The sequence below is a fragment of the Urocampus carinirostris genome, chromosome 1 (genome assembly GCF_059441175.1).
Source record: "Urocampus carinirostris isolate Australia breed hairy pipefish chromosome 1, RoL_Ucar_1.0, whole genome shotgun sequence".
Taxonomy (NCBI): domain Eukaryota; kingdom Metazoa; phylum Chordata; class Actinopteri; order Syngnathiformes; family Syngnathidae; genus Urocampus; species Urocampus carinirostris.
This window is the reverse complement of record NC_142349.1, coordinates 25,890,349-25,913,068: the sequence shown is the minus strand read 5'-3', so window position 1 is coordinate 25,913,068 and position 22,720 is coordinate 25,890,349. Positions and strand designations below refer to the sequence as shown.

The 22,720-nt window shown below is 38.4% G+C and overlaps 2 protein-coding genes across 3 annotated transcripts; both read left to right on the top strand.

The window, feature by feature from the left end:
- Nucleotides 1–186: 186 nt before the first annotated feature.
- slc35b1 (solute carrier family 35 member B1) lies at nucleotides 187–9,999 on the top strand. Of its 2 annotated transcripts, XM_088354350.1 has the most exons (10): nucleotides 196–282; nucleotides 358–565; nucleotides 4,418–4,521; nucleotides 4,845–4,975; nucleotides 5,060–5,090; nucleotides 5,399–5,559; nucleotides 6,617–6,743; nucleotides 8,161–8,267; nucleotides 8,350–8,503; nucleotides 9,582–9,999. In XM_088354350.1, the coding sequence occupies exons 2-10, from the start codon at nucleotides 441–443 to the stop codon at nucleotides 9,632–9,634; spliced, it is 993 nt and encodes a 330-aa protein (XP_088210476.1). In that variant the 5' UTR covers nucleotides 196–282; nucleotides 358–440; the 3' UTR covers nucleotides 9,635–9,999. The 2 variants fall into 2 exon arrangements, with proteins under 2 accessions (XP_088210467.1, XP_088210476.1); XM_088354341.1 differs by having other exon boundaries at nucleotides 187–565.
- A 6,696-nt stretch (nucleotides 10,000–16,695) lies between these two features.
- coxfa4a (cytochrome c oxidase associated subunit FA4 a) lies at nucleotides 16,696–22,102 on the top strand. Its single transcript, XM_088332003.1, has 4 exons — nucleotides 16,696–16,972; nucleotides 19,383–19,471; nucleotides 20,391–20,451; nucleotides 21,856–22,102. Exons 1-4 carry the CDS (start codon nucleotides 16,928–16,930, stop codon nucleotides 21,910–21,912), a joined length of 252 nt encoding a protein of 83 aa, XP_088188129.1. The 5' UTR covers nucleotides 16,696–16,927; the 3' UTR covers nucleotides 21,913–22,102.
- The last annotated feature ends 618 nt before the right edge of the window (nucleotides 22,103–22,720 follow it).

Here is a 22,720-nt window from a genome sequence, read left to right as displayed (position 1 = left end):
ACGCTGTCTTTCAGATTGCCGTGGCACAAATCTACAGCCAAGCCCCAAACAAAACTAATACATACACGAACGTTTTTTTCCCCAAAAGCTTGGTTGACATTCATACAAATTCTGTTTACATAGCGGATAAACCACAAATATATATAAAAAAAAAGTCCAGGCAAATATACGGACACCGTTTCCGGTCCTTTCAAAACAGCACAATTACAGACGTGTAACTTGTTATTACCTCATGATAACAGTATTCCTCTGCAGTGTTCTTGGGACGTCTAGAGTATTTAGGTAAAAGTAAAAATAACAATGACCCATTCTTACTAAAAACACAACTTGAGCAGCCGCTCTGTCTCGGGACCGCAGCTATTGTGGAGCGGGACGAAGGGATCGGGGGGACCGGGAGCGCGGCGGTGTCGGTTTCCATACCCGGACTGGTGGGGGACGGCATGGCTTCGGGTAAAGGTGCATCCAGGGTCCCGTCGCTGTGGGACAACATGAGGCTGCGCTTCATTGTCTGTTTCCTGGGCGTCTTCGTGTGTTATTTCTATTATGGAATTCTACAAGAAACCATGTAAGTAATACTGACTTTCATGTGTATTTAGAAAACAGCTGCTGGAAGCACTTGGTTGGCTTTGCCGCACGCATACCTGTCAACCTTAAACAGTTGCACCCCTTTAATGGATCGCAATATCGCCTTTTCAGCGATAATAAACCTTACAAACACAACAGTGCATCTAATTACTCACAAGACCGACTGTGAGTTCACTATAGTACCCAGATGCAGCAAATTTAGTCTTGCTTATTATACGTCGCAGTGCATGATTTCGCAAATTTTACCTGTTTCATAGATCAATGGCATAGTTTTGGCGTGGACAGATGAATCGTGTGTCAACCATTGTCTTGTCCCACCAACATTATATATATATATATATATATATATATATATATATATATATACCACAGCCACATCCCCCTAGTGGGAGGTGGCTAGAGTCATTTCTGACTGTGTTTTTTTTTTTTTTTTTTTTTTTTTTTTGGGTGGGGGAGATTGATTCAAAGGAGGGGATTCCCAGCCCCCTCGCTCAACCCAACTGAGGTGTTGGGAGTCATTAGGAGAACAAACCCCCCAATTCCAACCCTTAATGCTGAACGCCAAGCAGGGAGGCAACGGGTACCAATGTTTAAGTCTTAGGTATGACTCGGCCGAGGCTTGAACCACAACCTCCCAGTCTCGGGGCGGGCGCCATACCCCCAAGGCCAACATTATGGAAGCAACTAATAAATGTTCAATGCCCCTACCAACATCAAGAAAACATTATCACGTGATCAATTAAAAATGGGATGTTTCCCCACCAATGCCAAGCCCAAACCTACGCCTAAGCTCCAGGTTGTTTTACTCTATCATGTAAAACATATACAGCCAGCGGGCCAAAAATTAAAGAGTACGTAAACAACAGAAATGAGTCTAAAGGTCAGAGGTCTGTAACCCAAAATGTTGAAAGAGCCATATTGGATGAAAAAAAAGTATTTTTCTGTCGAGCCCGGAAAAAAAAGCCTTCTATGAGCCTTCAAATGAATTCAACACATCCTGAATGAATGTAATGACTTGTCCTTTTTGTTGCAGTTGTTTGTGTTACGCATGAATCCTTTAAGATGGGGGAAGGGGGTCCAGATGCTGAAATCTTGTACTTGGAAGTCAGTCAGTGTGTGCATGTGAAAGGCGTGAGTTTCGACCAACAGTAGCTCTTGTGTGAATGTTTATACCGCTTATTATTTTGATATTAAATTGACAACGAGACTTAATCAGCAGCTGAGTGCATCATTGATCACATCGAGGGGCATTACAGTTTCTATATTAGCTGTATTAGCCTACTATTTTCATGACTCAGTTTGATGTATCACATCCTATAAGGAATGATGCGCCACGTGACTACTCTGTTGTAGGATATCACCTCAAATCTAGCTTCATTAAGATATTAATGAATTACAGTATGTTTGCTTTGATAAATTTAAAGAAATCAATTTTCTTCTGTCATTTCTATTTTGAGGATTCGAACAAATAAAAGGAAACACGGGAGAGAAGAATATAAGCAAAGGAGAAATGCAGCAAAGTAGTTGAAATTTAATATTTATTCTACACATTTTTGGATCTGTTTTTTTTTTTTGGGGTGGGTTGCAATTGTGCCCCCAATGATCTGCCCTCCTTGAGACTAATTGACAGGTATACACATGGGAATATATATATATATATATATATATTACTGTAAATTCCGTACTATAGAGCGCACCTGATTATAAGCCGCACCCATCACATTTTAGGGGGAAAACCGATTTTGTCCATATGCAAGCCGCACCTGTATTTAAGCCGCATGAACCCACATAAAAAAAACACGAAATGAATCCAAGCCAAACTTCAAGTCCTGCGATTGAAACTAAATGTCCTTCATTGGTTTGAACAAATTTATTGACACTAATAACAGCAAACAATGTGAGGTTTTAACAACCCTCCTCGACAATCTTAACAGCAATCAAGCATATTCACAATTTCGTTATGTAACATCTTTGTTAGTGTCCGTCCGGTTTGAACAAATTTATTAACACTAATAACAGCAAACAAACAATGTGAGGGGGGTATTTTGTAAGGTTTATTGTTATATTTTCTTTATCAATTATCCATTATCCGTTATCGGTCAAATCATAATGCGCTACAAAGCCAAGGGGCCGAGACACTTGCTCTCAGCCAAGAGGCTGAGTCAAGGTCCTAGCCACAACCTCAAAGATGGTGTACAAATTCAGAACCACAGTTGACAGAGCAGCACACAGTCCAAAACTCACAGCAGCCAAAATGAACGTCAAATGATATAGGTACTTAAAATTTGTTGTAGACCTGCAGATTCTGCCCGTTGATAGTAATCCAAGGAAAAAAGTTATATTTCCTAAGGTAAGAGTGGGAAAAATATATATCCATTATTGTCCGCCGTGTCCACAAAAACTCACCTTTACCGGTCCCCAATTTCTCATCAGCCCGCGTTTGCTCTGCCCCTCTTTTTTAATTTGCTCGTGCAGAATAAGTGTCTCAAATAAATACAAATAAATACATTACAAAAATATACAGTTGCAAATACATATTACACATATTTACAAAGAAAGACGGTACATCGAGAGAGTTTTCAAAGCTTTAATAATAATAATATAACTTTCATCCTAAACTGTGCCTTTGGGAGGTAGCCTTACGCTGCTAACAACATGCTTGCATACCAGTTTCTTAATCTGTAAAGGAAATAGTTGCCGTATTCGTTGTAATCATGGCATCCGCGTCTTCCTCCTTGATAATGACATATAAGTTGTCTTTTTCAATGTCGGAAAGAAACCTTATTATGATGACGTCTTCCCTCGTTCCCATACTTAAATACACCTCAGCTATATGTCCGTTTGCTTTTGACCTGAAAGCTGCGTCTTGAGCCTTAGCTTGTGCAATTTGCACGATGAGCGTATGTTTACGCTCAGAAGTTGTGATCTTCCTCGGCGCACATATTCCATCGGTCTAAATCTTACCTTACATAATCGAACGCCGCTGGCGGCCGTTAAAAAAATTAGATAAATTGGCCGCATCTCTGAATAAGCCGCAGGGTTGAAAATTTGGGAAAAAGGTAGCGGCCTATAGTCCGGAATTTACGGTATATATATATAATATATTTACAATTTCAGTACTGATTGTATTTTCATAACTTGTGTTTTAATCTGAGCATTTTATTTTAAAATATCAATGCATTGTCAATAAACGAGAAAAACGTTATCTTCAAAAAATGCTTTATGTCCACGTAAGTAGTAATTTAAAGCGACAGTGTGTATTATTTGGCAACTCCAAGTCGTAAACAAACTTCATTCTTTAAAGAAAGCAATATTGGTTTTAATAATAAGTTAAAATATGTGAACTATCACACCCACAATTGATTGCCACCACCTATGTTCAATTGTACAAAACATGAGCCTATTTTAGAGAGGGGTGACATTTTGCTGCTACAGGTACCCCATAACCCCAAAGCTTTGGCAGGGCTTTGGAAAAAATGAGTAGAAAAATGGGTAGGTTTAGCAACTTCCAGTTGCTGTAGTTTATATTCTTCTTGTGCTTTTTAGCACTTTTTCTTTGGTCGCAATACACAACACAGTGACATCTTTTGGTTAAATAATACACCTTGTCCCTTTATCGTTTGACTTTTCATTTGGTTATATGGTGATGATTACACTATCAGATAGAATTTGGCCATGCCATTGATGAAATGCTGTGACTGATGGGGAGGGTGCAGAGATCATATCTGTTTTTTTAAAATCATGATGACGAAGTCACGCATGGCATGTTTGATGATGATTTGCTTTAATCCAAACACATGTGAACATTTGCAATTTTATGTTTTAACTGCAGTACAAGAGGTGATTATGGCCACGGGGACCAAAAAGAACAGTTTCGATTTGCCAGGACGTTGGTTTTCATCCAGTGCATTATCAATGCGATCTTTGCCAGGATATGTAAGTATTTCAACTTAAATGTCCAACACTGCTCAATGTGAGATGCTGGTTCTAATATCAACATTTCAATACTGCATTTTGTATTTCCTTGAGTCGTCATTTTGTGATATTGATATTGGTTTGATGATTTTGAAACCTTTAGTGAATGATAAATATGCAAAAACCACTGATATCGGGAATGGCGTGAAGACATTTTCACGGCACTGTACACGGTCGATAAGCACATGTAAAAATTGTCTCATAATGAAAAACCGAAAAGACTCTTGTGTTGAATGTGCTTCTCATCCACTCCTATGTTAATGCATTTTAATCTTCCTCCCTAGTAATTCAGTTTTTTGAGGGCCCTAAACCGGACTTCACGAGAAGTTGGTTGTACGGCCTTTGTTCCCTCTCTTATGTTGGAGCCATGGTGTCCAGTAACTCTGCCTTACAGTATGTCAACTATCCCACACAGGTCAGTCAGAATTCCCTGATTGTCCAATCATTGCTCTTTTTTTTTCATTGCTCATTAAAAAAAAACAATCTCTCCCCTTTTTAGGTGCTGGGAAAATCTTGCAAGCCTATTCCAGGTGAGCTTTCTTTCATTCCCATGATATCAGAGTTACTAATTACTCCATCTTTGATCACATGAGAAATCTAGGAAATCATGGTGTATTCAATTGCAGGTGTGATGTTTTATAATTGATGCTGTTTTTGTGTGTGTTTAAACATACTGTATGTTCTGGCGCGTTAAACACCAAGAAAACACACATATGTCATCTTCGTCAAAGCCTTGTTTACCATTCTGTTTGGCTGTCATTGCCATGCTTGTCTGCAGTTTTTCCAACTCCAAAACATTCAAGCAGTGGGTCCTCCACTTTGTCATTTATCACTGCAGTGATGATCTTGGGGGTTACCATTCTGAGGAAGCGCTATCCCATGGCCAAGTACTTGTGTGTGCTTCTTATTGTAAGCGGCGTGGCTCTCTTCCTCTACAAGCCCAACAAGAGATCAGCGGTGGCGGACGACCACATCTTTGGCCTTGGAGAGATCCTCTTGGTGAGAATTCACAGTCAATGTATCAAATGGATTATGCAATTCTGATGTAAGACTTTTGCTGACCAATGGAGAAAAACTCAAACACATTTTCGTTTAGGAAGTGTAAGCTTCCTCTGCTGGCGGACTACATGATCCTCAAATCAAAGCTAAACTGGGCGGTAAAAATGGTCTCTAAGTAAAATTACATATTCGATTTTTTTTTTGTGTTCCTCAACAAGCAAAATAATTGGAATCGAAGTGGTTAAAGAGATACAGGGTTGTGAAAGGTACTTGAAATCCTTGAAAATGCTTGAATTTTTATGTTGTGTTTTCAAGTATTGAAAAATGCTTGAATTTTGGGTCAATTCTTGTAATTGTTTCCATGTTTCTCAACATGTCTGCTTAAAATGACGTCGACACTTCCTTCTGGTGGCTTCGCTTTGCCATTGCATTTTTTTCCCTCAAGATTAATGGCAGCGAGAATTACTTTTCTATGGCATTGTCACATGAAGCGTCATCACCCCCTAAGGGTCGCGCCCAAAAGGACAGGTGCATGCTACACCTAAATAGGGCACTATGAAATGTGTATAACTCCAACTATTACATAAAAATTATGGACATTTATTATGGGGCATGCAAAAGGTTAAGGTAGTGTTTGTCAGTGGTAAATTGTAATGTAGTAACCCACTGCACCTAAAAATGTGAGCCCAATATTTTTACCCAACACCTATATGGGGAAAGATTTGTCTCAAGCATATATTTTCTCGATTTACTCAAGATCTAAAAATAATGTCTTGATAAATGCACATGCAAGATTTAAAAAAAGAATAAATTGAAAAACTGGCTTTGCAAGTCCTTACTTAAAAAGTGCTTGAATTTGGCCATAGAAAAGTTTACGAACCCTGGAAAAATAGAAAGCCTGTATCTTGACTACTTTAATATAGAGTCCTAATGTCCAAAAGAAACAGTCCATGCCTTTTATACATATAAATATGGTCAAGGTTCTGCTGAATGCATGGAAAAATCAATAAAAATTCAGAGGGTTAAACATTTACTATCACTATTCCGATTCTTCCAGCTGGTATCTCTGACGCTTGATGGGCTGACAGGAGTGGCCCAGGACCATATGAGGTCTCGCTTCCAAACAAGCGCCAACCACATGATGCTCAACATCAATCTATGGTCCACAGCCATTCTGGGGTTAGGTGAGTAACCGTGGAAACATTTAGAATGTAAAAATTCAGATTATTTTGTTGGATTAAACCAAATCTCACACACCACTGCACGAATTTGAGAGAGGAAAAAAAAAAACCTAATTGCGATTTTTCAGACCAGTATTGCAATTTTGATGCAATTTCGAATTATTATTATTATTATTTTTTAGCACATTTTCTGTACTAGTTTTGTTTTTGTTAATACTCAACCATATGGAAATGCTAAACCTAGAGAAAACGGCACCATCTTCTGGCGAGCTTTGTTAGGGTTGCGTTCCGTTGACCATTTTTTACTTTTAAATTACTCAATTGATAAAAGTACCTACCCACCTGTGAAAGGCACTAGATAGCACTTCAAGCTCAATAAAATAGTTGTCTTGACAATTTTCAAAATAAAACATCCTGAAATAACATTCCAATTATTTATTTTGACATGTCTCTTATAACCAAACAAAGTCAATCTCTAACATAAGTAACATTTGAAAAAAGGAATGATGAAATCTTTAAAAAACAAAAACAGAAAAAACAAAAAACATTTGCATAGTATAAACCACAAGTCTGATGTAGCAAAATAAGATACGTTGCACAGTTCAGATTCCACATTAGCCCTGCACTCAGTGTACATTTCGGGAACAGCCACTTGAGTAAAATAAGTCCTCGAGGGAAGGGCATACTTTTGTATCCATTGTGTGCAAAAGATTACAAAAGCATTTCTTTGACATTATAGCGGGTTATAGTATTGGTTATTTCTTTGTGCCTTTGCAAAAAAAAATTTTTCATTTTTAAAATGCTAGTACAGATCTCTAGTGTTTCCTAGGGACCTAGCGACTACGCAAAAGCAAATTCTGCAACCGGCGTTTTTTCGTCTGTTCCACGTCCGCTTCGTTAAAAATCAAATTGGGTGTAAACATGTGATGTACCGCCCTTGTTCGGTGCAAGCTTCGTTTCCTTCTCGTTTGTTGACTCTTGGACTATGTTTACAGATTTTACCATGACGATTCAGTGAGCTCACACGGTGGGCGCGGCATAGTGTGGTGCTTACAAACTTTGATTCGCCTTTATTGGCTAGTGCTGTTAATAAAACTTGCTTCTGATTGGCCGGCGCTTTTAAAACTTGAACAGTAACAATTGTGGTTGGCCAAAACTCCATCACTTACTGCAAAACTTTGAAAAAAAACGCAGTTCTTTGCGGTTTCACAATCGCACTACGTCACATTGCGATGTCGATTCGATTTTGGTTAATCGTGGAGCCCTGCCCACCATCCATCCAATATATTGTGTTTGAATGTATAACATAGTATGTGGAACATTCTGATTTCCACCATACATGTTTGAGGTGAGCATTTTAGTCTTCTTTTGGTCTCAAACTCTAAACTTACACATGAAACGATGCATTTGTCCTGTGCAGCTGTGCTTTGGACTGGTGAAGTGTGGGAGTTCCTGAGCTTTACAGAACGTTACCCGAGTATCTTGTACAACATACTCTTATTTGGATTGACCAGCGCATTGGGACAGGTGGGACAACATTATAGGATTGTTTTAACCCCAAGAGTGCGCATCAAACAATAAATGACTTGGGTTTTCCATTTGATACTAGACGTTCATCTTTATGACGGTGGTTTACTTCGGGCCTCTGACCTGCTCCATTGTCACCACCACTAGGAAGTTCTTCACTATCCTTGGATCCGTCCTTCTTTTTGGGAATCAAATGAGCAACCTGCAGTGGTTTGGCACCATTCTGGTGTTCCTTGGTGAGAGATGAACACTTGGGAGTGTGTGGTGGTACCTTGATTTATTAGTGTATTTTGTTGTGTGACCTATCCTGTATTTTTATTAAAATAACACTCACTGAGCATTATTCTATTGTAAAAAATCAGTGGTTCTCAAATGGGGGCACCATATGTTAAGGCACTCCCTGTGTTATGTGATATTTAAAAAAACAATCTAAGAAGTATCCATTCATTAAGGTATTTATTTTTATAAAGTAATGATTTCAGGTAGATTTAATGTGCACAAAACCTTGTGTTTTTTGTTCACACCAACCAACAAAAATAATGGATTAGTGCAATTGAGAGTTCAGTTAATGATTTATTTTTAAAGTTAATTTAATTTATTATTTTTTTGAGTATTAGTAACCTTGACCAAACATGTTTGATGAATACTTGGCTAAAACATAATATGCAAGAGTTGCATCCCCAACAAAAGGTTGAAAGCCAAAGTATTGAAATACAAATAGGTGGGGTTATAAACACTAATCTTTACTACAAATCTTGTTGCGTGCAGTCACACAGACAAATAAATCAGTCTAAAAAGTATTTGGGGATGCAAATAGAATTGCCTTCATTGTCATTGTTAACAAGATTGTAAACATTGTCTAAGGCCTGGTCAAAATGTTTTTGTATATAGTTGATCCAACCGCAAATTAAAGTTTGCTAAAATATGTGGCCTGTTGTACTTTTGTATCTGTTTTTGTTACTCCGTGCTCAGTTTGGTTCAGTTTTATCTAAATCATTTTTTTTTGTTCGCTTTATTATTTTTGGGGATTGTTTACGGTGGAACCTAATAGCAGGTGCAATGTAATTTCATTCGGATGCTTAGACAATAGGTCAACATGCCAGACGTTTCTTGTAGCAAAAGAAAAATGTCAATGTTCTAAGTATTGCACCTTCTAGCAGATGTGTATCTGCTACTCTTTACTCATCAGATGGGAAAAGAAACAGCAGAGGGACAAAAAACCCATGCAAATTAGTTTGAATAACTTGAAAGTTGAGGTACTACTGTATTTTTTTGGACCGCTCATTCATCATGCCTCTGTTTGTGACTATTCAGGTCTAGGATTGGATGCAAAATTTGGCAAAGGACCTCGGAAGACAACACACTAAGACCATCAAACGTGATCGACATGCCAGGAGTTGACTTCTTGTACAGTCTCCAACTTGTATGACTTCACCTCTGGAAAATGCAAACTCATTTGTTTTCACATGTTTGGGCAGGACAAAAAACATTTCAAGTAATACGTTTATCAACACCAGACATGTTTTTAGTTGCATCATGATCCTTTTTCTTGTAAAATGTTTTAGTATCATATGTTCTTGGTCGATGACATGAAGTCAATACACAGTTTTAGAGTGTTTTGATGCTGCTGAGACATGTTTTTTCCCCCCAAAGTGGCTTTAGTTTATGAAATATTTTATATTTATGTTTAAAGAATTGCTAAAAATTAAAATTGTTAGATTGTTTTTTTTCATTCTACTGTTTACTCTGAATTTTGTCATTGATTGTCTTGGTATACAAAGAGTCTCAAAGGGCTATGAATGTCATATATTTTGATATTTATTTTACCTTTCATGACATGCATTTCTGAAAAAAAAAAACATTTGAAAGTAGAATTTGAATTTTCTTTATTATCATTGATAATAACGTTGTATACTTAACAGGATTTGTCATGGCACTCCAGTTTAAACATGATAAACAAGATAAAAGGGAGGTTAATACGCAAATATATTTACAAGGTAGTGCTTAGGGACTGGCCAAGTTGTAAGTACAAAGAAACATTAGTGCAATTACATTTTAGCAGCAATATTATTAAAGAAAGCAACCTCGTTGGATAAATGTACTTATTTCCATAGTACATGGAAAATCGTCTCACAACAATAGACTTCTTCAATGGAAACGTGTGATCCAAACAACAAAGGAAACCGTCACACATTAATTATATAACATAAAAAAGTTAACTTGTCAAAGTTCTCATCTGCAATTTTCTGCGACCACACAAACCGTATAGGGTAATACGTTTGTTTCCCTGCTTTATTCCCGGACGCTGGCTATTTCAGCTGAAAATGAAAAGCTCCATTCTGATCCCTGCAAATTGTATTAATTTAATCTCTTATCTCAAAATTCTACACAAAATACTCCATTATGACAATGTGAACACGTTTTTTTTTTTTTTTTTTTACTTTTTTTGAATTTATTAAAAATAGAAAACTAAGAAATCACATTTACATAAGTATTCACAGCCTTGGCCATGAAGCTCAAAATTGAGCTCAGGTACATCTTTTTTCCACTGATCATCCTTGAGATCTTTCTACAGGTTAATTGGAGTCCACCTGCAGTAAATTCAGTTGATTGGACATGATTTGAAAAGGCACACAACTGTCTATATAAGGTCCCACAGTTGAGTGTACATGTCAGAGCACAAACACCAAGCATGAGGCCAAAAGAACTGTCTGTAGACCTGCGAGACAGGATTGTCTTGAGGCACAAATCTGGGGAAGGATACAGAAAAATTTCTGCTGCTTTGAAGGTCCCAATGAGCACAGTGGCCTCCATTATTCGTAAATGGAAGACATTTGGAACCACCAGGACTCTTCCTAGAGCTGGCCGGCCTTCTAAACTGAGCGATTGGGGAAGAAGGGCCTTAGTCAGGGAGGTGACCAAGAACCCGATGGTCACTCTGTCAGAGCTCCAGCGTTCCTCTGTGGAGAGAGGAGAGCCTTCCAGAAGGACAACCATCTCTGCAGCAATCCACCAATCAGGCCTGTATGGTAGAGTGGCCAGACGAAAGCCACTCCTTAGTAAAAGGAACATGGAAGCCCTCTGGAATTTGCCAAAAAGCACCTGAATGACTCTCAGACCATGAGAAACAAAATTCTCTGGTCTGATGAGACAAAGATTGAACTCTTTGGTGTGAGTGCCAGGCGCCATGTTTGGAGGAAACCAGGCACCGCTCATCATCAGGCCAATACCATCCCTACAGTGAAGCATGGTGGTGGCAGCATCATGCTGTGGGGATGTTTTTCAGCAGCAGGAACTGGCAGACTAGTCAGGATAGAAGGCAAAATTAATGCAGCAATATATAGAGATATCCAGGATGAAAACCTGCTCCAGAGCACTCTTGACCTCAGGCTGGGGTGAAGGTTCATTTTTCAGCAGGACAACGACCCATAGCACACAGCCAAGATCTCAAAAGATTGGCTTCAGAACCACTCCGTGAATGTCCTGGAGTGGCCCAGCCAGAGTCCAGACTTGAATCCGATCAAACATCTCTGGAGAGATCTGAAAATGGCTGTGCACAAACATTTCCCATCCAACCTGATTGAGCTTGAGACTTATTGCAAAGACGAATGGGAAAAACTGCCTAAAGATAAGTGTGCTAAACTTGTGGGATCATATTCAAAAAGACTCGAGGCTGTATTTGCTGCCAAAGGTGGATCAACAAAGTATTAAGCAAAGGCTGTGAATATTTATGTAAATGTGATTTCTTAGTTTTCTTTTCTTTTCTTTTTTAATAAATTAAAAAAAAAGTAAAAGAAAAAACTTTTTCACATTGTCATAATGGAGTATTTTGTGTAGAATTTTGAGATAAGAGATTAAATTAATACAATTTGGAATGAGGCTGTAACATAACAAAATGTGGAAAAAGTGAAGCGCTGTGAATACTTTCCGGATGCACTGTATATTAAAGTGGGTCAGCACGGCGACGCAGAGGTTAGTGCGTGTACAGGTTTCAGCTCAGTCCACAGTGCTGAAGCTTGGCCTTCTGAATATTAGATCACTAGCCTCCAAGGCTTTACTTGTCAATGACCTTATTAATGAACACAATCTTAACCTTATTGGCCTTTGTGAGACCTGGTTAAAACCAAATGAGTTTGTAGTGTTAAATGAGGCTTCTCCCCCTAACTTTGTGAGTTCGCACTTGACACGACCATGCAAAAAAGGTGGAGGTGTTGCTCTAATATCGGAAGATAAGTTGAAATTTGCTCCTAATACCCCTACTAGTTTTAAAACGTTTGAAGCACTTGTTATGAGGTCCTTAATGTCAACACAAATTTATTTAGTTGTTGTGTATTGCCCACCTGGACCATACTCAAATTTTTTGAAATGAAATGAAATGAAATGATCTGCATTTATATAGCGCTTTTCAAGTCAATGACTTCCCAAAGCGCTTTACATTGTGCTTCACATTTCCCAATAGCGGTCGTGATCTGTGCAGCCATGTAAGGCGCTAACCTGCTTATTGGGAGTATTGGGGGGTTTAATGTCTTACCCAAGGACACTTCGACAAGTAACACGGACAAGCCGGGATTCGAACTGGGATCCCTTAATCCTAAAACGATCGCTCTACCTCCTGAGCTACTGCTACTGCTACTGGAAGAATTTTCGGAACTGTTAACAGACTTAGTAACTTATGCGGACAATGTTGTTATTATTGGTGATTTTAATGTTCACATAAACTCCCCATCAAATTCACTTGCAATTGCATTTAAGTCACTGATTGATACATTTGGTTTCAATCAAATAGTCGATGTGCCCACTCATAAAGATGGGAACACTCTAGATCTCGTCCTGACCCGTGGCGTAGTAGCCTCAAATGTTACAGTGTCACCGTATCCTAATGCCATCTCTGATCACTATCTTGTTAAATGTGAGGTGCTGTTTAATGTTTACTGTGATAAGGAAAATTTAGGCTTTAGCAGTCGCAATATCCGCCCTAAAACTGTGATAGCCTTAAAGGAATTATTACATACGGTAACTGTAGCCTTCCCTTCGTACACTGGGTCTGTTGACTCACTTACAAACAACTTCAATACTGCTTTGGTTAATGTTCTTGATTCTGTGGCGCCCCTTAAGTATAAATTCCGACCCAAGAAGAATACACCTTGGTTTACTGAAGAAACTAGGTTACTCAAACAAAGTTGCAGAAAAATTGAACGAAAATGGCGCACTACTAAGCTGGAGGTTTTTCGACTGGCCTGGTGTGACAGTTTGCTGAAATATAAAGTAGTTCTTGCTTCAGCTAAAGCTTCGTATTTCTCTAAGATTATTGTTGAACATAAGAATAATCCGAAATTTTTGTTTGACACAAAGGCAAAACTTACCAGACAACAACTTAACCCAAATGGTTGCACTTATTCTGCTAATGACATTATGGAATTTTTTAATAAAAAGATTCAACTAATCAGGAATGAAATTTTAAAAGAACGCTCTGTTTCCTCCTCCTATATCAAAGATGTGGAGGTGTTAGGTATGGACTGTGTCGGCGGTTGTTCAGAAACATTCTCCAGTTTCAATGATTTGTCCCTTGATAATCTAACACAGATGGTCAGTAGGGCCAAACAAACTACGTGCCTGCTTGATCCGTTTCCAGCTTCACTGGTGAAGGATCTGTTTGGGATCTTAGGACCATCAGTTTTAAATATTGTTAATATATCGCTATCCTCGGGTATTGTTCCTGTAGCCTTCAAGTCTGCCGTCATTAAACCCACGCTTAAGCGACCTAACCTTGACCCAGAAAGCCTAGGTAATTATAGGCCAGTGTCAAATCTGCCATTTTTTGCGAAATTACTTGAAAAGGTCGTTGCACAGCATCTAAATGACTTCATGTCAGAAAATAACTTTTTTGAAACTGTCCAGTCAGCATTTAGGGCAAATCACTCTACTGAGACAGCCCTGGCTAAAGTAACCAATGATCTCCTTTTAACAATAGATTCCGGTGCCTCATCAATGTTACTGCTGCTGGATCTCAGCGCTGCTTTTGATACGGTCGACCACAACATATTGTTGGTTCGTCTAGAATGCATTGGTATCTCAGGAACTGTACTCTCGTGGTTTAGGTCCTACCTGTCAGACAGGATGCAATGTGTTAACTATGGCAATCTGACCTCTAAACAATCTAATGTCCCCTGTGGTGTTCCTCAAGGCTCTGTACTTGGCCCCCTTCTTTTTAGTATTTATATGATCCCGCTTGGTGACATTATCCGCAAGTATAATATTAGTTTCCATTGCTATGCAGATGACACTCAACTGTATGTGCCACTGGAAAAAAATGGACATTTAAGTTGTAGAAATCTGGAGGCTTGCCTTACTGAGATTCAAAGATGGATGTCACTTAATTTTTTACGCCTTAACCCAGAAAAAAATGAAATGTTGATTATTGGTCCAGCTCACTGTCGTCAGTTGTTTTCAAACACTACCCTGAACCTAGACAAATGTAATATCACCCATAGTGACTCGGTCAAAAATCTAGGTGTTATATTTGATCCTAATCTGTCGTTTCAGTTACAAGTGAAAAATATTACTAGAATAGCTCTCTACCACCTCCGTAATATTGCGAAGATTCGTTCGATGCTGTCCCAATCAGATGCAGAGATTTTAATTCATGCGTTTATTACTTCTCGGCTTGATTACTGTAATGTATTGCTTTCTGGTCTCCCGATGTTCAGCATTAAAAGTTTGCAGCTGGTTCAGAATGCGGCAGCTAGACTTTTGACTAAGACCAAAAAGTTTGAGCATATTACTCCTGTATTGGCCAACTTGCACTGGCTCCCAGTCCACTTAAGATGTGACTTTAAGGTTCTCTTAATAACATATAAATGTTTGCATGGGCTTGCACCCTCTTATCTCTCCGATTTGATTTCCCCCTATGTTCATGCACGGAGTCTGCACTCGGAAAATGCCGGTCTACTTGTGACTCCGAGAGCCAAGAAGTCTGCAGGCTCAAGAGCGTTCTCCACCCGGGGCCCGGTGTTATGGAAAGCCCTGCCTCTGGAGATAAGATCTGCAACCTCAACGGAAGTTTTTAAATCGAGGCTTAAGACACACTTCTATTCCAAAGCATATGATTGATGCCCACCTCATATTCTGTTTTGTCCTGTCTTTTTCCGACGCCTGCCTGGCTGATACGAAGGAGAAGGATGATTTGGGATGGGTCAGCGGACCAGCGTCTGACCTGCAGCATGTCAACCCCTGCATTTACCAGCTGGCAGAGACGGGAGGCAGCGTCGTGGCCGTCATAGACTTTCTGGACTGGTTTGCAGGCTGGGGGCGTCGTTGATGTCATGCACTTTCTGGACATTTTCAACATCTTACCTAATGTTTACTATTATGTGTACAGTAATGCTAATTGTAATTCACCCTGGTTAATCCTGGAAGGGGGATTACCACATGTGAGGTCCTTTCTCAAGGTTTCTCTTTTCTCCTCAGGTTTTTGAGTTGTTCCTTGCCCGCATGCTGGTTTAAGATCAGGTAATTATGTAATTTTGTAATTGTAATCCTGTGCAGTCCTTTGAGACATTTTTGTGATTAAGGGCTATATAAAATGTGACTTGACTTGACACAGTTCTGAGGTAATGAGATCGAACCTTCATGTATGGAGATTGCATGTTCTACCCGTGCTTGCTTGGGTTTCCTCCCACATTCCAAAAATATGCATGTCAGGTTAATTGGCTGGTCCAAATTGCCCCTAGGTTTGAATGAGCAAGTGACTTGTCCGTCTCTGTGTGCCCCGCGGCTGGCTGGCAACCAGTTATGGGTGTCCCCTGCCCACTGCCCAAAGATAGCTGGGATATTTCTAGCACCCCTGCAAGCCTACTGAGGATAAGCGGTGCGGATAATGGATGGATGGATACATTGAAGTGATTTTGTTCCCTTTCCTCATAAATTATTTTGAATTCGTTAGAATTAAGGGTGACGGTCCATCAATAATAATTGTGAAAATGTTATTTAATGATTGAAATCTTTGTGGGTTTTTTTCTTCCTGAAACATTTGAAAATGTAGACTTTCTTACGAGTAGGTTCTAAAAATATGGGAGAAATTATTTTTTCATAAATTCTCTCACTGGATCCGCACTGAATAGCGCCTCCTGCTGGGTCTGTGAGGGTACAGCTTGCAATCCGGTAACTACATTCAAGAATGCCATTAAGAAACTACTTAATCGAACGACGACGAATTATTTATTTGAAGGAATTTTACGGTTTAAAAAAACATTGTAACGTAGCTCCGATACATTTCATGGTGTTTGTACGTGGTCGTGGTGTCTATATAAATGACATTGTACGTGAATGATGCCTGAATGTAAAAACATATTTAAAGTGCTGTGCTTCTGTACTGAACCAAAACTGTAACATGCCCATTTTGAAGGCGTTGATGGGCAGCTCTCAATGTCACCCGTCGCTTAAACTACAACTGTGCCGTTCAATTAATTATTTGAACAGTTACAGTACTTGGGAGTGGTATTCAAAATAACATATAAACCAGTACTTTTGATCAGGCAAAATACTGGACCTCCAACTTCAGCCCTCTTTACGTTTCTTGGGCTGATTTGTTGTCCAGGCTTGCTTCCTTAATCCTCTTAACTGTACAATTTGGGAGAAAGCACACTGTATAATCGCCAGGCATGATGTTGGCAACGGTTCGAAAGCAACTGAGAAACCATCCCGCTGTAAGTACAATATTTAAATCCAGGAGGGGAAAAATGACGTTGTGATTTTCGGAATTCAGTGGATTTTCGTGGTTAGCTTAGCAATGCTAGCTGTGACACGCGACGAACTTCTTCGACAAATGTTCATCAAACCTAAATTAATTCCATATTAACTTCCAATATTAAATTCAATCTTACTACTAATGATACATTTGAAGTGCATAAACGTGCTTTTGAGGATGCTTGGTCTTCCATACCGATAAGACAAGTAGGTGCGAAGTCGTAAATGGCAGCTGCTGCCGTTCAAGTTGTAAATACTTGAAGCCAACTGATTATGACATTCTGGCACAATAAACAATACTTGAACGATAGAATAACTTCCCCAGACTTGAAATACAAGAGTTCGGAGTAAAAATATATACGTAATAAATCAATAATGCTAGTCAACAAGCCCATGAACTAGGAATTTAAACCCTCTTATTTTGATTACTTCTAGACTTGGTATGGCCTTTGTTGTCATTGATAGCAGCGTAATGAACATGGTTTACAACAAAATTAGACATGACACTCCAGGGTACACTAATATTAAAGACTAAAAAGAGAAAAAGTAATAACATAAATTTCAGATTAAAAAAACTATTTTCTAGGTAGTGCTTGGTGATTGGCCTTAGTCGTAAGTGCAACAGAAAGAAGACTTAATCACAAAGAGTCTCTAAGGGCTGCACAGACCACAGATTATTGCAAACCACGGACTATTGTCACACCATCCCCTGATCTATAACCTACATGAGGGCAAATAATACACAGATATTGTCAACATAAACTACAGGTTAATCATATGCTATAGTCAAGTCATGTTTATTTGTATAGCCCTTAATCACAAAGAGGTCTCAAAGTGCTGCACAGATTATTGACTATTATTACAGATTGTTATTATACAATCCCCTGATCTAAAACCTACATGAGGGCAAGGAAAAACTCAATAACCTCAACATGAGGAAAATGAAGAAACCTTGAAGGGACCGCACATGGGGTAATCTCCCTTCCAGGATGACCAGGCTCCAATGGATGTTGCAATAACAGATAAGATACAGATTTTGTCAACATAAAATATAGGTTATTAATATGCTATAGAATAGAAGTGTGTTTTAAGCCTAGATTTAAACAGTTCCACTGAGGTTGCAGATCGAATCTCAGGAGCCCAAATGGAGAACGCTCTAGAGCCCGCGGATCTCTTCTTGGCTCTAGGGATAACTAGTAGACCAGCATTTTCAGAGCGAAGGCTCTGGACTGGAACATAGGGCGAAATTTAAATCTGAAAGATATGAGGGAGCAAGTCCATGCATGATTTTGTATACCACCAACAGAACCTTAAAATCACATCTTAAGCTAACCGGGAGCCAATGCAGGTGAGCTAAAATCAGGGTAATGTAATCAAACTTTCTTGTCTGAGTTAAAAGCCTTTGCAGCATTTTATAACAGCTGAAGGCTCTTGGTTTTGGACTTTGGGAGACCGGAGAGTAGTGCATTACAGTAATCGAGACGGGAGTTAACAAACGCATGAATTATAATCTTCGCATCCGACTGAGACGGCATAGGGCGAATTTTAGCAATATTGCGAAGATGGAAAAAAGCTGTTCTAGTAATATTCTTAACGTGTGTTTGAAAGGACAGATCGGGGTCAAATATGACACCTAAATTTTTGACCGAGTCACTCTGGGTGCTATTACATTTGTCAATGTTCAGAGCAGTTTTTGAGAACAAGTCACGGCATTCAGAATGAACTGAAAAAGTAGTTCAATGACATTTAGCAGCAACATAGTTCCAAAAACACTGTTCCAATTTTTTATACATAAGCAAGATTTCTATAATTTTCACAGTCTTTGGCATTTGTTTAGGGTGATAATGAGCCTGGGGGAAAAAAACCCATCCGTGGCCCTGTTAGACCTTGTCATGAGGCACATGTAGTGTCTCTAAAGGCTGCAGGTCAAAGTGGTGGTGGCGAGGAGTCCTTTAATAAAGTTGTCTGCTCTGCATCGGTATCACAAGCCAGCAATGTCCTCCAGACTGAGAAGAGAGCAGCCAATGATTTTCTTGGCTGTTTGATGACTCGGTTTGCATTTCTGACTGCTACCATGCTATCATACCACACCACGATGTCGCATGCCAGAATGCTGTACTCTGGCTGTGTTAAAAGCATTATACAAGATGGCAGCTCGCACGGCCAATGTCACCCCAGCCATTTTTTTTAGCATCTTTTAATTATGTTTGATTTAATTATACTATGTTTGCTTTTAAAATAAACACATAGATAAAGAAAATGTAAATTGTTTTCCTGCTTCGGATTTTCTTAGTTTCTTTTTTTTTTAAATCATACCTAATTCGTCATTTGCAGGGTTTTTCTCTAATGCTGTTTCCTCTCTCCTTGCAGCTCATTCCTCTTTTTTTCTTCATTGGCGGCGGCACAGTTATGTCTTTGGCGTACCTGGCTCGTCTTGCCTTGAGAAGCCCACAGGTCTGGTAAGTATCCACTATTATCAAGTCAAGTCACAGGTTACATTTATATGTGTAGCCCTTCATCACAAAAAAGTTTTAAAGGACTGTACAGTCCCCAATTACAACATCCCCCTGATCTGAAATCTACATGCTGGCAAGGAAAAACTCAAAAACCTTAGCATTGGGATGACTTACTCTTATTCAATTTGGTACCTTCACTTTATTATGTAAATGATCTAGATTGCGTTCCTGCTGAATCAAAAGTCAACTGGAAATTCGTGTTCGAGAAAGACTTGCCCACCCTATTTGTCTAATCTGCCTTTTAGCAAGCTCCACACATGAATCATAAAGATCTGTAAGATCAGATGGTTATTTTAACCGAATGAAAAGCCGTTTTTTGTTTTGTTTTTATTGAACTGATCAATGCCTCAAAACCCCCACTAGGTGATGTTATTGTTCTATAAAGACTTCTTCTCGTTTTTTGGAGGTTTTAACTTCTTAGCCTATGACAATTTAGATTACGGCTTATTAATGTATGTTTTGACTTGACAATGTTTTATTTATTTCCCTGAGGAAGTACCTTTTTAATAGGTTTAATTAAATCGTTGGTATGTCTTGTTTTTGGTAATGGTGTACAAGAAAAACACACGCATGCGTAAAACAAACAAAATTAATGTATTGAATATTAGGATAACCTTTGGTGAGCCGCTCTCAATTAAAAACATCACATAATCCAGGATTTTTTGCAATCTATCGTCACATTGATCATCCGGATCTGAATAACAATACTTGCTTGGGGGCGGCCCTTATTAATAGTATAAATTGTATCAGCCTGATGTAAGATAGTATTCATGGTAATTTAGTTATTGCTACTAGAAAAACTGTAAACTCTCAAAAAGAAATGTTTTGCACTTGAGAGACATTTTTGTTTTAACTTTTGCAGCTGGGATCATAAGAACAACCCAGAGCCCTGGAATAAGATGGCCCCAACTCATCAATACAAGGTTTGTTTGTGTATGAATGACTTTTGCACATATTACAATGCTTATTTTTGGAAAAAAGATTTTCAAAAAGTATCAAATTAAATGTCTTAAATCTTTTGAACATTTTTAGTCGGAGATTATATATAAATTGAAAATGCTATTTAATTTATGTTTGTTGAATAATTTTATAACTGTAATGAGTGTAAAAAGTTGAACTTAAAATTAAGGAATTTTTAAGATTTACATTTTAGAAATTTATTTTTTGTGTATGCATTTTATAATTCCAAAATGGGTCTGAAATATTGTGATTTTAATACTTGCAGATTTTATTTAAATGTCTCAATTTAAATTCGTTGTGTGTAATTTTATCACACGGTAAAGAGGTTAAAAGCATTTTTATTTTAAATGTCTCAATTAAAGTTTGTTTTGTGCCATTGTTTTAACTACAAAATGAGTTTCAAGTTGGGATTTTATATTGAGGGTATTTTTTAATATTTTAATTACTTGTATTTTGGATATACATAAGGGAAAACATGTTTTTATTACAAAAGTACCAATACCTTTATAGGAATGTTGTGTAACCATGACTAAGGAAAAAAATAAGAACATGTTTTGCTAAGGCTCTAAAACTTACTGCAGTAATCCATCGTTTTTCGCAGGGGTTCCCTTCCAAAATGCGCCCGCGATAGTCAAAACCCGCAAAGTAGAAACCTTTATTTATTCATTTATTAAATCCTCTATTACACATTAAAATCAAAGAACAAACCCAATTTGCAGTCTCCAGTATTTATTTAACAGATAAAAAATATTTTACTTCATAAATTTGAAAATAATCATATTGCTTTAATGCACAACCATTGATTAAGGACAAGATCCATTTACTTGCCATGATACTTTGTCATCATCATGTGGACATATTGGAAAACTGCATTTACCTTCTAATATGCAAACCAAAATGTTGAAAGAGCAATCAGACAACTATTTCTCGAGACGCTAAAAGCCTTATATAAGACTTTATAAGGAAGGAAACAAATACTGTATCTATATTCATTAAACAATGTTTAGAATTGTGCTCTTCCACAGAAACCATGTATTTTTCCATTATCAAACATAAAAAAAAAGTCAGGGAGCGATTGATCAACTGCAGCCCATACGTCTTCATGCATAGATTAGATGGTAAACAAACTCAAAAGGATGCTAATTGCAAAGATCGGTCATTGCAGTTCATAGAATCCCTATATGAAGAACACACTATTGATTGATTTATTTGTGGATTTAGAAACACAGTGCGGGTCGACAGAGCTCAATATTTTGTTGCGTTAAGTGTACCGGAGCATATTTCCTCCACGCCCTTCTCAACCCATTTTCATGCCTGGAAATGAGATTGATGGATTTTGAGCTGCCTTTCTTGGTCTTCATGTCCAGTTTTTCTCTGTCAACACGGACTACAGCAAACTGAAGAAGCAAGGGCCTGACTTCTAAAGCATCTCTCGTCTGCTGGAACAAACGCACAAACAACTGTCGGAGGCGATGTGTGCTGAGGCATCACTCAAGCAATGATTCACATATTTAAGTTTCCCCATTGATTAACCTTTAATTTGAAAACGTCTTCTGTTTTGTTTGTGTATCAATAAAGTGAAAGGAGTCTTTTCTCCTCTTGACAAGAGAAAAACATCTTTCTTTTTATTGCATTTTTCCCCTCGGTTTGTGCACCATGTTCAGTCATGTCTCATTTTATTTGCTTGGTTTCATTATCCCTTCACCACATTTCGCGTTCATCCTGCCCACTTCAATTGGCCGTAACCCAAAAGCTTATCAGTCGGACGAGGTCATAAACTCTAAAGGAAGCACACACTACGAGAGTTATGTCACTTATTCAGGTAGCAATGATTTGTATGTGTGTGCCAGTAGTACCAATTAAGCTGAGTATACAGTGCCTTGTGAAAGTTTTGCAAACATTGGCTCCTTTGAGTTAATCCTTTTGTACAACCTCCTTTTTTCCTTGTTTGGGTTTTAGAGGGATAGCCAGGTCTTTGTAGGTTTTATGCACTCTCCATTCTTGTATTATTGCTTTCACAGTGTTCTGGAAGATGTGTTAACGTTGCAAAATATTCTTGTATCTCCTTCCTGCTTTGAACTTTTCCATAACTTTATCCCGAACCTGCCTGGTGTGTTCTTTGGTCTTCATAAATCTGTCTGCTTACAATGACCTATGGAGCCTTCACAGAACAGGTGCATTCAAACTGAGGCAATGCACTCTGTCATTGCTGATCATTTAGGTCGACATTGG